Raw genomic sequence first — 15,838 nt, 5'->3', positions numbered from 1 at the left:
GGTTAATAATACTGTAGGAACAGAAACAGGCCCAAATTATGTGATTATAGCCATTTTTATTATTTTTTTAGAAAAAATAAAGATAAAAAAACCAAACCAAAAAAAAAAAAACACTGAAGGGCGGCTTTGGCAAAATAAATCCAGATCCAAAACCCGAGGAGACACAGATCCAAAACCAAAACACAGGGTTTGGCACACATCTCTAATTGTTACCAAAAATACAACAAATTAAAAGTTAAATTATTAATATAAACATGCAAAACTGACCCAAACCACCCCATAGGTTACCATGACTTTTAGTTCTCCGGCAGATGTAATCATATTTATAATTTTACAATTTGCTAGCATTCAAAAGCAACATGGATACAACCATTTTAATCACCCGTTTGTGCTTCAACTTCAAAGTGGCCTGTGCCGGTAAGTAAAGTAGTAGAAGCTGTGAAGTTATACAAATCCCTTTTCTAATACCAAAATATATACCACTGGGGAGGATGGGATTTCTGATCTGCAGTCAGAATGTCGCCTAGTAGAAGGAGGAAAGCGCTATGTAGATGGTCAGAGGAATGATTACAATTATGAGTATGTATATGTCTGTTTATGAAAAACAATAAAAGAATACTCAAAAAAAAATACTAATAATTTAAAAACAATTGAATGCATTCAACACTGCCTGAGGAGCGGCCAGGTGCTGTGATATGCATTGCAATTTTAGGTGAGAATTTCATTTTTCTTTTATGCTTTATTTTTAAGTCTGATTTTTAACTTGTGATATTGTGTTTTTAAATCATTTTTAACTTATTTGTATTTGAATTATTCCTCTAACTATTGTTGTCTACAATACTGAAAACAATTTTGTTATTTTTACATTTTGTTTATCCACGAGAGTTGTATTGTCACTAATATAACTAATAAATCATTTGATTATTGATTATTCATTTTTTGTTGGGTCATCCCTTATTTGCCAATTGCGCCCCATATTTTATGTTTGGGTAAGAGGATATTTGACCACTTATATCTTAAATGCTGACACTACCTTTAACAGTCCCATATATCTCGGCTCCCATTTATGGAGAGTAAGGGACTGGTTTTACATAGAAAAAGTGTCACAATGAAGATTTGATCTATTGTCTACAATGTCGGCTTCTTGATTGTCGAAAAGTTAAACTCTGACATTTTACAAAATTTTCAACATTAGGCTTAAGGTTAGCTTAATTTGAGCCGAGCCGCGTTACGTTAACGCGGCCCGGACTTAACGCCAACTTCGCCTGTATTCAATTTAAAAGTACGCGTAAACGGGACCTGGCGATACTTTAACAAGCGTAAAGTACTGTCAGTTTTGGGGAAATCAGCCTGACACCCCACAAATGATGCTCTGACATGGGGGTTCACTATGGTACTCCTGATTTGGCTTGCTGAAGGTATTTGGTGTTTTTAAATGGGCTCAATAGCTGCTAAATAGCGTTTTTCTATACCTGATGCAGAATAGTTTTTAGGAATATTTTTTCCAGAAAATAAGTTATCTCAGCAAATTTGGGGTACTTGAAAATAGGGGTCAGCATATTTAAAGTAGAAAAAGTGAAAAAATCACGAAAAATCCACCTGCCGCAAACACCTGCAATCAAAAAAACACCTGGGGCATACTTGGGGACCCTCCCAGAGTCAAGTTCGCTAGTTTTTAAGTTTGTACCGCAACATTTTTTTTTTCGCCCCCTTCTTCAAAGTCAATTTTTGGGGTGTCGTTAAGTTATTTTTTTTTTTTAAATTGACACAGATTACCTTTGGGGGGCTGTCTGAAAGCTGCACGGGGGTTCCCGCAACGTTGCACCCCAAAACCCGAACTCTGCACTTTTTTCCGCCTGCCATTCATAGGCGATACTTTACCGCCTATTACACTGCATTGACTTTCCGCCTAGACGGAAAGTCATTCAAATTGAATACGGGGTAAAACCAAAACAGGCGATAATGACGTCATCGGCGGTAACTTAACGCGGATCCGGACTTAACGCTTCAAATTGAATACGGGTCTTAGTCGCAGGTAGCGGCTAAAGTTACAGAGCTTCGACTAATGCCTTTACACTGGAACATTAGCCACATAGTTGGGGTTTGGGTTATGCTTAGGGTATTTACCCCTGGAACAGCCACATCGCCGCACAGCCGATTGTCAACATTGCTAGCATGACGAGATTTCATCAGTGTCTATATGCTCAATGTCTACATGGTCAATGTCAATATGCTGGACATTTCAACATTACTGTATGTCAAAGTTGACATTCATATTATAACCATCGCCAAAATATTCCTTACATGAGATTGGGAACCCCTGATTTAATGGAAAAAAAGTATCAAAACTTTTTCATAATTATTTTACCTAATTTAATATAAAAAGTAATGTAATTTTACATGGAATAAGGAAAATAAATATGTTGCTGATACCCTCTCACCTAACCTGGCTTTCTCCCTAAGCAAAGTAATGCAGGTGTTGAATTCCCCCCAAGTGTCATTTGATCCTGCTGTTTATTGTATATTGTAAGTGACAGTGGATTGTCCTGAGGTTGTCCCCCCCCCCTGCTTTTCTATCTGGTGTGTCCAGATACAGAGGATAGTAAAACAGAACTTGCTCCACTGATTTTGGTTTCCCTTTCTCAGACTATCCTATTTCCACTGTATTGTTGACTCACAGGCTAATAGCTGTACAATACACACTCTCATTCTTTGGTACAACTTTGTACTCACCATTAGCTGCGTAAGAGTTTTGTAGGATTTGAGTAATCCATTCATACAGAGCTCTCCGGGTATTGGCTGATAATTTATCATACAGATCCCTAAATACAGATGACCTACAAATAGAATTATAGAAGTATGAATTCATGATGACAACAAGATATCTGGGCTATTAAAAGAGAACTACATACTGTAGGTGTCCACATACACCTATCCTCAAATTGCACCAAGTAGACACGTTTCACTAACCATATACATTGCCACTTGGTCGTGCCATACATCCCGCTATAGACTTTGCATCTTATTCACATCACTAAAGCGACAAAAGTACAATGCACGGGCAGCGTGTGACGTAGGAATTTTATGTCGCTTCTATGTGCGACTCATTCATTAATCAGGGTAAAAAGGCAAAAGACAGAGGTGCAATACTAGTGAGCCGTGCCATACCTCGCGCCATGCATCGTTATGCATAATCTACTTTACACCAATTCCTTTGTGATAAAAATACTAATTCTAAGTACCTAGGACACTATAAGAGAATATGTGTAAAGGCCCCCATACACTAGCAACCGATTGCTGCAATTCCCCAATCCCCAGATGCCGGGGTCGGGGCAGCGGTGAAATCAAACATGTTGGATTTCACTGATTTGCCAATCGCGATCATATTCAGAAAATCAGGGTTTTTTCAACATGTAGAATTTCAGAGATTCCCCGATGGATCGGCGACCATTGATGGCTGCCGGTTGGAAATGCTGGTTCTGGTCCTATCAGGGGATTGGTGAATCGGCCGGCAGATGTATGGGGCCCTTAAGGCTACAATGCGATTAAGATACAAAATTCTGGAAAAAGTATGAAAGTACGGGAATCACTAGCCGTGGCAGAGCATCTAAGTCACGCCATGCATCTCTCGCTGATTCAGAGGTGGACGCTGCACGCAGTTGGCTGATGTTGTAAGTCTGTGCATGTATCCCGATGGCTACCGCAGGGAAACGCAGGACAAATTTGGAGGCAAGAGCTGTGGATTTCTGTTGGCGTTCCTGGGAGGTAACAGTTGGGTGGCTCACCAGATGCAGGCGTGTTACCGACAGTAGATGCATGTAAAGGTGCAGTAATGCTGATACAGTAACCCATATACAGATGGAGAAACTGCACCTGCCATAGAGCTGGTACAAGCTTTGATTGTGCGTCCTATGGTGCATCAATGGTAAAGACGCACCAAGGTGGACTAGTACCGCTGCATGTAGGCCTCTCAGTATGATCAGAATCATCCACGACATTAGCATAAAGTCGCAGGCGCAGCTGCGGCAAAATACGTCTGCCTCCACCTGTGAATCAGGCCCTAGGTGTAGGACACATCTGTTATACCCCTTTCACATCACAAAAGTAACCCGGTATATTGCCGGGTCGACCCGGGTCGAGGTGCAGTGTGAACGCGCCATTAGAAAAATTGCCGAGTCGGGTGACTCTGCATTTCAACCCTGCAATCGACCAGAGTTGAACTTGGGAACAAGCTGGGTTGATGTGCAGTGTGAACGGGCCCAACCCGGGTTATCCAACCCAGGACTTAGCAAACAGCGTTGATTGGATGTTCCTGGGTCTCACTTGATGTCAGACACAAAGGCAGCGGATTGCTGGTAACAGCAGAGGCAGCATTCTGGCAGCCTGGATGGTGTTAATACCACATACTGTCAGTACAGTGATGGCTAATTGTAGTGATGAAGAAGTGAACTGTACACTATGCCGTCAGAGGCTGCATCATGCTCTCACTGGCTGAATCAAACAGCAATAAAGCACAAACACTCATGAACCCAGGGCTACACAGTGGTAATCCATCAGCCATGATTCCTGTAATGCTATGAGTAGTCCACATCCCTCCCATGTGTTCCCTTTTGTGATCTTATCTTTGTGAGCCAGAAAAAGTTAAGTTTTATGGACATCCATAGAGTTTTACAGGGCTGACCGGGGTTTTAGTGTGAACGGGGCCAACCCGGCAATAACCCAGGTCGAAGGTGCAGTGTGAAAGGAGTCTGACCCTGGTCACAGCCAATCTGACCCAGCTTCAAAATCCTGAGTCAGAGCCAGGTTTGCGATGTGAAAGGGGTATAACTAATACAAATATGTTAAAATGAAGAAATACATGTTATTATTATTATTGTTACTACAGGATGAGTGTCCGATATCCAAAATGCTTGGGACCAGGGGTATTTTGGATAATGGAATATTCCGTATTTTGGAATAATTGCATATCATAATGAAATATCTTGGGAATGAGACCCAAATATACACACAACATACATTTATGTGTTATATACACCTTATACACACAGCCTGCAGGTCATTTTATACAATATTTTCAATAATTTTGTGGCTCAAACAAAGTTTGTGTACATACATAAAATTCAGTTATGTTTTATATACACCCTATACATACAGCCTGAACGTAATTTTATGCAATATTTGTAATAATTTGTGCCTTAGATAAAGTTTGTGTACATTGAACCATCAAAAATCAAAGGTTTCAATTTCTCAGTCATGCCAAAATAATTCCGTATTTCGGAATATTCCGTATTTTGGAATATTTGGATATGGGAGACTCAACCTGTATTATTATTTTTATTGCTTTGACAGTGCTATAAAATATACATGAATATTGGCAGCTGTATGACAAATATATAAACTTTCAACAAATGCTCCTCCAATGTATAGGGACAAAATACTAATAACAATAACAATAATAATAATAAAATAACACATACCTCTAGTCTGCAATGTAATATCTAGACTTTATAACAGCAGATGTTTTACCTATAGCTGTAACAACCATTTTGCAAGCTGAATCATAAAGTGCAGCCCATCTTTTCATTTGCAGCAAATAATATCACTAAAGCTGCCTACACACACAACGATTTTATGAACTATTTTATGAACGATTATCTGTCAGATTTTTTAAAGTGTAATGAACGATTTTTTTGAACTACAAATGATTTTTGCATATGAAAATCATTGAGTTGACAAGTCTGACTGAACTACAAACTACAAACGTGAACGCGCATGAACGATAATCGTTCATCGTTTGACTCAGAAAGTGAACAATTTTTTTCAAACGATTATTGTTAAACAATATCGTTTAACGATAATCGTTCAAAAAATCGTTGTGTGTGTATGCAACTTAAGAGGTTTATTTATCAAATTAATTCTGTTCCTGAAACATACTGTTTCCACATTTTTAAGGCAGAATTAATTTTCTTGCCTAGCTAACAAAGGTAGAAATTAACGTGAATTGTTTTGAATCGTATTACATTTCTTGCTTGAACACGCTGAGAGGTGCTGGCTTTTGCTAGCTGCCACTATCCCCCAAATGTCTGTATGCCAATCTCTCAGCATATTATATGATGCTTGCTTCTCATGGCCATTATACTTACATGTTCCTGAAGGGGTCGTCTGGTATCTCAGTTGGCAATCCTGCTATCATATCTGTTTGCAGGTACATCCCTTCGTACATACGTATAACTTCGCCCAGTATTTTCACACAGTCCGCTGAGTTCATGGCTGGAAGGCATTTCTGAAGAGTGATGTTGAATATACTACGATTTCCTATGGGAGACTGAAATATACCCTCCCGCATGGTCTCAAAGTCTGCGACAATGCCTGCCATGTCCTGGTGATAATAATCATAAAGAGAGATTACATTGCTACAGAGATAACTTAAATTAATAGCCTGATTCAGCTTAGGACGGAGTTGCAAAGCCGCACGCAGACAGCTTTGCAATTCCATCCTTGCAATTATGGTAATGTAGCTGGCGGCGTCATGCATGCATTATTTATCTGAGCTGCATTGTACAACGCAGCATTGGATAATCTGCGAGAACATTGGCTGGCTAAGTGACCTGTGGGGTCATGCAAGATGGCCGCCGCAGATGAGAGAAAGAGGCTAGCCGACGGAGGCTGGCCTCTTCCCTCCCCCCAACGGCGGCGCCACGCCTCAGTTTCCGGTAATGGTGGTTGTCATCGCTCCCACCCACAAACGGCAGCAGACTATCAGCCACTGACAGCCTGCTTCTGCTCTGCATGCGAACATGCAGGACCCGTACTGCACGTGTCAGGCACCTGCATAGATTCCCAAACATAGGGAATCTGCGTTCAGCAGTGCACTAGTGTACACTGCTGTATCCATACATGCCTACTCTCCCGGGAATCGCAGGAGGCTCACGATTTTTCAGGTGACCCTCCCGCACCCCAGGAAGAGAAGGCATATCTCCCGCATCCCGCCCACTTCCTAGTAAAGTGGGCAAGATGGGGAGATTTTACCTGGAATTTTCGAATCCATAGGGATTGGGTGGAGCTAAATGGTGCAAATTGCATAATTTAGCCTAATGCCATTTATCGTCTGGGCCATACCTCCCAACATTGTGTGAGCCTGGATAAGGAAAGGGGTCCCCTTAAAAAGTGGGAGACACATATAGAAACCGTTGTAATTCCTACACCGTTCACCTGATTTGGATGTAATTACCCTCAAATTAAATCTGAAAGTCTGCAGTTAAAGCACATCTTGTTTGTTTCAGTTCAAAGCCATTGTGGTGGTGAATAGAGGCCAAAATATGAAAATTCTGTCAATGTCCCAATATTTATGCACCTGACTGTAGGTGATCATTAACTAGCTGTAGCAATATGCTCGTTGATTTGCTGTCTAAGTGCTCACTGATTGGCTGTCTAAGTGCTCACTGATTGGCTGTAGCATGATGCTTATTGAATGGCTGTGTCTATGTGCTCACTCAGTGACTGTAACATTATGCTCATTGATTGGCTGTGCCTAATGTGCTGCCCAAGCACCATCCTTACATTTTTATATGGCTATACCAACAGGGCCAGGTTTACATTAGTTGCCCCGCCCCATCCCTGTAACCAAGATATATGTTGCTGCTAGTGGGACTAGTTCAGCGGTACCACAACTGTTGTGTGTGTGCACAATATTAAATACAGCCCTGTTTCTTAATTCATATTTTGAATCAAGTTTTATGTAACGGCACAAAATAATTGTTCAAGATCACTGCCGATAAACACAGCGGTGCAAAAAATGCTGGCTTCTATGGGAAAACAAATCAAATAAAAACATAATTATATACTTTGTATTATATATACACATTTATTTCCCCCCCCCAAAAAAAAAATAATTATGTTTTTGTTTATGTTCTATGTAAGCACTAGCTTGTGTTAATTAATGGAGCTGTTAATCATCGTGCTGCCTTGTAAATGGCATTACCCCAGAAGTCCCTTTTCCTTTTGGCTATCAGTCCCTGAGGGTGCAGCTTGAACACCTTCAAATCACTGCTGAGTGTTTTTGGGAGACATACTTACAATATTCTCCTTCTTTCCACCAAGAAGATAATTCATAGCCAGCGGAAATGATTCATGATGGAGCCGTTGTAATTCGAACAGCAGACATTCTGGGTCCCCAGAAAGATCCTCAAGATACTTTTTTACCGATATCTGAAATGAAAAAAAAAAATGCATATTCCATAACAGCCAATGCGTTATATATTTTTCTGTGGTAAAAATGATAAGGATAAGATGCCCATATGCTGCTCTGTATGCCTTTTGGTCCACCCAGCCGACACTGTGTCCAGTTGCAGGGTGAATTAAGCACACACCTGGTTTGGTATAAGGATCGTTGACCTTTTCTTACTATATTTTACATGTGGTCATATTGCACCTTGTTATTCCTGTTGTGTTCTCCTTGCTGATGAATAAGAGATATGTATACTGCATTATTGTCTATGTGGCTGGATGCAGCACAGGGTGAATGGACCGCTAACTCAGGACAGGCTCTATATGTGCTCAAATAATAACTATGCAGGTTTGTTATGGCAATGATTTCTAGGACTTGTCAGAACTGAAGATATATTAGATTGTAGGCTAATGGAGCTGATGCAGTATTGTTGGCAATATGGGCATAAATGAATCTAAAAAAAATAGCACAGAAAAATACTGTATAAATGCAAATATACAGAGTTGTGCACATCTTTATACGTGCAGCATATGCGCCTAGTGTATGACAAATTATCATCGTCAGCGGGTATTTTACCTGCCCTACAGTAAGATGTGCCTCCTATCAGGCGTATGTGTTTGTTTCTGCAGGTCTACATGAAATGGTATGCAGTCGAGATGCCGACGGTATAAATGCCGACCGTCGGCATTCCGACTGTCTATTCCCGGCAAGTGTCTAATGACAGGCATCGAAATCCCGAAGCCTGTCATTAGACCTACGCCGGGAGCCCGACACCCAGCTTACCGATCGAAGGTAAGCCAGGCGCCGGGCGTGGACAGCTGTGGGGGGGGGGGGTAATGTTAGGGGCTCCCGGGGGAGACTTAGGGGTAGGCACCCCCCGGGAGGTTAGGGTTAGGCTAGGGGAAGGGGGGTTAGAGTTAGACACCCCCGGGGGGAGGTTAGGGTTAGGCACCCCCAGGAGACTTAGGTTTAAGCAGCGGGGAAGGGGGGGTTAGGTTTAGGCACTTAGAGGGGGGTTAGGGTTAGGCACTTGGGGGGTTAGGGTTAGGCACCACTAAGAGAGGGTTAGGTTAGTTTGTACTCACCTTACCTGCTGTCGGAATCTTTACCTCTGCCGGGCTTCCGCCGTCGGTAAATCATACCGATCCCCATGAGACATATTCGCCTACACATACTGTACTTGGCCTATGTCATAGTTGCCGAGGGTAGCAATGTGGGGAGGAGGAGTTATGTCACTGCCAAGTGCGTGGTGCAGGGGAACACGTAATCCTAGACCCACTGCCCGCTATACAATGCCGCAACTGCCAGCATTGTAAAGCTGGGGATGGGGTCACACTGATGCAATTCAGCATTGTTTATTTTCATTGCCCTGAGTTACATCGAGGAGGTAGTGCCTGGGTACAACTGCATTTAATGATTGCTGCGCTGTATCTTGGGCCTTTGAAATAAACAGCTCTATTTACTGATATAAAGGCTTGCATGAAAAGCACACGTGTTTCACGGAAAATATAGCTGAAAGAAGGTTATGTATAACACAATAAATGAAAGCCATCTGAATATAGATAATCCCTTTAAACTAATTTTGTATATGTTTCATACTGATGAATGTGCAGGCCGTACTGTAGAGACTGCAGCATATAGCACCATTAATTCATTATTTATTTATTAACAGTTACTTATATAGCACCAGCATATTCCACTGTACTTTACAATAATCTTTATTCATTCTAAAAATGATTCTTCCTCCCTGTCTGCCCCATCTGTGTCACGCCTGTTTGTCTGCCCCATCTGTGTCACACCTCCCTGTCTGCCCCATCTGTGTCACGCCTGTTTGTCTGCCCCTCCTCTTTAGAATGTAAGAGCTAACGAGCAGGGCCCTCTACCCTCTTGTGCATCTCTTTACTTTATTTTCATCTAATCCTTACTCCCCACTAGGGCACCTAACGCTCGGTTGCTTATGCTGGTGCTCTTTGGGTGTTATGGTCGCTAATAAGGCAGTGTATATTATCTATGTCCTTGTCCTGTACTGTATTGTACTTTGAGTCACTGGTCACTTGTTTATGTACTTTGTAAGGCGCTGCGGAACACTTGTGGCGCCATATAAATAAACAATAATAATAATAAATAATTAGTAGGCGATTCATAAACCTGTCCTCATCTTACCTGGAGGCTCCAGATAGAGGATGCATTCTGAGTGGATAGATAAAGCAGGATTTTGGTATCTAAATCCGGTATCCATTTGTTGAAGCTGCAATAAAAAGTGACATTGATTGGGAGTTGTATATAGTATGAAACTATTACCTATCAACCATTGCTGGGAATTTTACATAAGGTAGTCTTGCTCAAATCCATCTGTCTCTTCATGTATTTGAGATCAGGGCTCTGTGTGGGCCATATCATCATTGCCAGGACTCCTTGTTCTGCCTAACGCTGAAGATAGTACTTCTTAATGACATTGGCTGTATCACGGTCAGTAAATGACAATGGGGCCTATTCATCATTACTAAAGATTCGATGGAGGTAATTGGGTTTAGAACTCGCATGGAGTTCTACCTAATTACATGTCTCTTAACAAGCCTTAACAAGCCTGCACAGGCTGTTTCCCCAGGTAGTGAGACCCTGAGTAAAAACACTGACACTCCTTTATCAGCCTATTACAGGTGCAAGTACTAATTAACTTGTTCTTAGACTGAAGACCCGAAATGGCACAATACAAGTACCAAATGGCACAATTCATCAATAGCAGCTTACACATTACATTTTACACAATTTTACCAGTATATCGAGTTGTTTTTTTTTATCAAAATGATTTGTTTAATACAGTAATGTGTAAAATTACCTTTGGAATTGCAGTATGTCAATGAGACCTGGAAAAGAACCAACATATTATAAATATTTAAATTTACAGAGCAATTAATTAACTTTTAAAAAATAGATGTCAATGGAGTTCCACATAAAGTAAAAACATTACTGATAACTGATTTTCCTCTTTTTTGCTTTAAAGTAAGTCTGCCATCAGAACATGGAAACACGTTGGTGTCGCTAACAAACCACATTAATTCAGTGGTGTGCAAATTAATTGGGACAACATAATTTTTTGTCTTTCTGCAGGATTTTTTTATAAGACATAGGGGTAGATGTATGATAGCGGCACTTACCGTGCCACTATAACGCTTCCCGCTTCGCCTCTTTACCGAGGCGAAGCGGGAAGCACTACCGATGAGATGTAAGAACATCTCATCGGCCGGAGAGGGGGAGCGTTAACTCCCCCCTCCGGTGCTACCCGTTAGAGACCACAGCGCATCAACCTAGTGCTGATGCCTTGTGTCTCTGTCCCGGCCGGCCCCACTCAGCATGCGCTGCGCCCCTTTCATTTACCGCCCAGACCCCCGATCATACATCAGGGCTTCATACATCTCTCCCCATAGAGAATTGTGTTCTTACCAGAGATGGTGTGGTCATGTTGTAATTTACACCGCCCGTTGCTACTACCAATTTGTTTGTTGAGTGAGGACCTCGGATCTGTCCCGATGGGGTCAAAAGTAAACCTGGCAGAGCGCCAAGAGGTTGATCAAACTTGATTAATAAGAGTAAATACAATTGGTAACAAGAGTTTTGTAGGTAAGTCTCTGAAAGGTTCTTGAATATGGGGGGAGCTGGTGAAGAGGCAGATGGAGGGATGGCTGACAAGCGATCTTGATCCCAGGCAACTACTTGCCAAGTCTGTAAATGTAATTATTTCTTTGTATTTGTTTTCAATTAACAAAAAAACAGTATATGGCAAAAAAACAAGCAATGGCCTAATTCATTTGCACACCACTGTATATAAGCTGCTGATTACGGGTTGTTGCACTGAAGCATGAAACACTGCGTTTCTAAGTGAAAAGTGGGTAATCTATGCAGGGTGCCAACATACACATGCTGTATTTCTGCACAATAATTTACTATTTACAGTAAATTACATCTTCTATTTAATGCAGAGACAAACACATTGTTATTATTTTCTAACATTAAACATGTTTTAAACTTTTTTTCTTGTTGTACAGTATGTATTATATATTTAAAGTTCTTTTTCGTATAGAACATTTAAATTCATGGAGCAGGTGTACTGTGCTTGCTCTTTGCAAATGATTGTTTAGCAGAGCATTTTATTACGGTAACTGAAATAAATCTGATATAATTTTACTTTTCCAAAGCTTTATTTTCAAATCCAAGTAGTTCTTACTGTTGTTTTTAATGAAATTATGTTGTGAGGTTAATTATAGAACAAGCTAATCAAGAGGACAAAATTGTCATCTTCCTTAACATACAGTAGATGATGTAAACTCAATCTGACTCAGGGACTAAAGGGGCCCATACATCTGTGATGGATTGCCCCAATATCCCGTGTGTTGAACTTCATTGATACCGCCGCTCCCCAGATCAGATCGATAGATTGTTTCGGATCTGCAAAATGGGAAATCGGGGTTGTAGATGTTTGGCCCACATTAGGGGCTGATTCTGAGTTTGGGCAAATAAAACAAGTAACTTGGTATCTGGACAAACAATGTTGCAATGCAAGGGGAGCAAATTTATTTTCTCACATGCAGGGTAAATACTGGCTGCATTTGCATGTAGCCCACAAACGCTGGACAGCTTATTCTTTACACAGCAATTTAGATATGAGTTTGGTCAATCTGCTCGCAAATCTAAATATCTCTGCACATTTCACATCTGCCCTTCCCACGGCTGGACCTGCCGTCTGGCAATAAATGGGCTAGTCTAGCCGTCTGAAGGCCTGGCCGAGCTGCTCTGCCACACAAGGCTCTAGTCCTACCTGCAGTGCAACATGGTTTTACCTGGTTATTTGCTTGTTTTTACTTTGCTCCCAACTCAGAATCAGCTCTAAGGGTGCCAAAGTATATAAGTAATGGCTATAAAAATCAAATAAATGTTCCAACAATCTAGAGTAAATATTTCAAACTATTTTAAAAGCCTTAAATCTGAAGGAACTCACATTTTCTCTGCTAGAAAAAGTATTTCCTCAAATAATAAAAATGAGGAATGTAGGGGTGTATTTATCATTGTGGCAGTGGTAACTATGGGCCTGATTCCATTTGTACGGTATTGCACAGCCGTAGGGACGCGGCTGTACAATACCATACAAGTAAAATGCAGCTGGAGGTGTCTGTGTTAGATAGATCCCTTTTACATGAATCTGTGATCTGAGTGCAGCGTTCATAGACGCTGCTCTCGGCCAGTCTGCATAAGCTGAAGCTTACTCGGCCTGACCATCTGAACCCCTCTGCCAGGTCCAGGGACTCTGCGTCTGGCCCCATTTTGTAGAGCGGTCCAGGTCGCTGCCCCCCAAACGCCGCAGCATGTCAATCATGCTGCGTCTAAGGGATTACTGTGAGCGATCACGCAGGACCAGTTCTACACATGCGTATAGCGGGTCCTGCGCAGATCCAGAACAATGGGATTTGTACATAAACCATTGGGTTGTATATCGCAATTTATCATTATGTATCGCTGCAAGGAAGTAGCTAGGGCTGGATACAGCTCTGATTTCTTCACCATTAATCCTATTTATAAATTGTGGTAGACATTCTTTGGAAAAAACTGCACTTTTCACTGGAGACCAGGGGCACAGAGTGGGCTGATTAGCCAGGCCCTGGCCTGTTTGAGGGCAGCTTCACGGTGCAGCACATAGCATTTTTTATTTATCCAAAGGGGGCGTGGTCACGATATCCCAATTTGGACCCCCACCTCCAGTACCTGTGCCCCGTTGAGCTCTCGACGGCCCTGCTGGAGATTATACTTATTGCAGTTTTTAAAAAAGACCCTTTAATACTTAGATATTGTGAGTGGAGTTTATCAAATCGCTCCTGTATGGGCTCACTACACGTCCTACATTTCAATTACGATTACTCCGTTACTTGCACTAGTGAGCTTTAATAATTAGGTCTAAATAATTTCCTGCAAGTTGGATACATGGTTCTGAATATCTGACGGTTTCTTTTCTATAGAAATAGGAATACTGGGTGCATTGGTTGCTGAAGGGACATACAAGTAACATTTTTTATGTCTTCTACATAATTCCTATATAGATTATTAAAACCCTCAGTTCTGTTTGAGAGATAATTGTATTTTTTCGGGTAGAAAGTTTAGATTAAAAAAAAAAAATCTTTATATTTTTTTTTTATTTTGGATAATGTTTTGTCTTATTTGAGCACACTGCACCTAATGTATACTGGTTGTTTACTCCCCACTGCTGCTATGAATATTATTATTACATCTGTATGGGCTTTTTGAAGCAAGTTTACTTCTCTCCATCATACTTTGTATAAATGTGGTTTAAATATCATACCCAATATATTTAGAATTGTGCGAGTCACGATGTCAGCATTCAGCATGTTGACTATTCGTAATGTCGACATGATAAATGTAACTGTTGAACATATGTACTGAACCCATGTAGAAGGTGAATTTCCTGCAGATACTGGCGGGCTGGTGCACAGAACAATTTAGACCTAGGGCGGGCTCAGGAGATACTGAGGGGGTGTAGCCAAATCCAGGAGACATGGACACACCCCTCCAAAAACATCTATGAATAATACTATGCTTCACAGGGGTATGTGCTGCAAAGAGGACCATTTGTCCCCCTTAATAACTGGGCCAGGCACCCACTGTGCCCAGGTAATTAATACCCGACCCCTCCTCATTGCCCCTGTTTGTGAAATAATGTGACCACTGCAGCTGATACTACTTAATTCATTAGCATTGTGGTTACAGTATATAAAGTCACTGCCACCTACAGTATTTCCATTACCCATTTGTCATGCACTGCCATAGTTTTAGCATGCTATTATATCAAAAAGGTGGCAGTGCATGCTGGGATGTGTAGTTCCACAGCAGCTGGAGGGCCAAGGTTGAAGACCCCTGGCTTAGGGCATGCTTGCCTACTCTCCCAAAACATCTGGGAGACTCCCGAATCCTTAGTGTCTCTCCTTGATGCCCAGAAAAGCAACCAAGTCCACCGAAGACCTTTGTGGCCACCCAGGTTCGCCCACTTCCCTACTTAAGTGGGCATTTCGGGCGGCTTGATGACGAGATTTGCACTGAATCCCACTTTACAATGTCGTTAATAGCAGCTTTGTTTAGCAAGGGTGGGGCCCTAATGACACAATCACGCCATACATGCCTACCCTCCCGGTTTTCGCGGGAGGCTCCCGATTTTTCAGGTAACCCCCCGCACCCCCGGAAGGGTAGACATTTCTCCCGCATTCTGCCCACTTCCTAGTGAAGTGGGCAGAATTAGGAGAATACCCGCGGCAATCGCGGGTCTCCGTGAAGGGGGCGGGGCTTAAGCTGTGATTCTGCATGGATCACAGCATTTGGCCCCACCCCCTATGTAAATTGTGCCCAATCGCGGCAATTTTACTGCGAGGGGGCGGGGCTTAACGACTCGAATCGTCAAGCCCCGCCCCCGTCGGCCCCCTGCTGCTTCTCTTACCCGGGCTTCTCCCGGGAAGAGAATATTAAAGGTAGGCAACCCTGAATCACGCTGTTCTACAACATCCACTTGGCCACACCACCACCCCCTGCATTGCTGACCTGACTGCCCATTCT

General features: G+C 41.9%; 1 protein-coding gene across 1 annotated transcript in view; it reads right to left on the bottom strand.

The window, feature by feature from the left end:
• The window catches only part of OTOA (otoancorin), a 116,831-nt gene that overhangs the window by 84,391 nt on the left and 16,602 nt on the right, over positions 1-15,838 (bottom strand). Inside the window, exons 5-9 of the mRNA XM_088451852.1 lie at positions 11,067-11,094; positions 10,391-10,475; positions 8,077-8,208; positions 6,144-6,379; positions 2,734-2,837 (exon numbers count right to left, since the gene is read on the bottom strand). Of these exons, the coding sequence (XP_088307978.1) occupies positions 2,734-2,837; positions 6,144-6,379; positions 8,077-8,208; positions 10,391-10,475; positions 11,067-11,094 (585 nt within the window). The remainder of the gene's footprint in view (positions 1-2,733; positions 2,838-6,143; positions 6,380-8,076; positions 8,209-10,390; positions 10,476-11,066; positions 11,095-15,838) is intronic.

This window comes from Taudactylus pleione, unplaced genomic scaffold, assembly GCF_031769625.1.
Source record: "Taudactylus pleione unplaced genomic scaffold, aTauple2 ptg000032l, whole genome shotgun sequence".
NCBI classification, from domain to species: Eukaryota; Metazoa; Chordata; class Amphibia; order Anura; family Myobatrachidae; genus Taudactylus; species Taudactylus pleione.
Note: the sequence above shows the minus strand (reverse complement) of the source record. Positions and strands in the feature narration are given on the sequence as shown.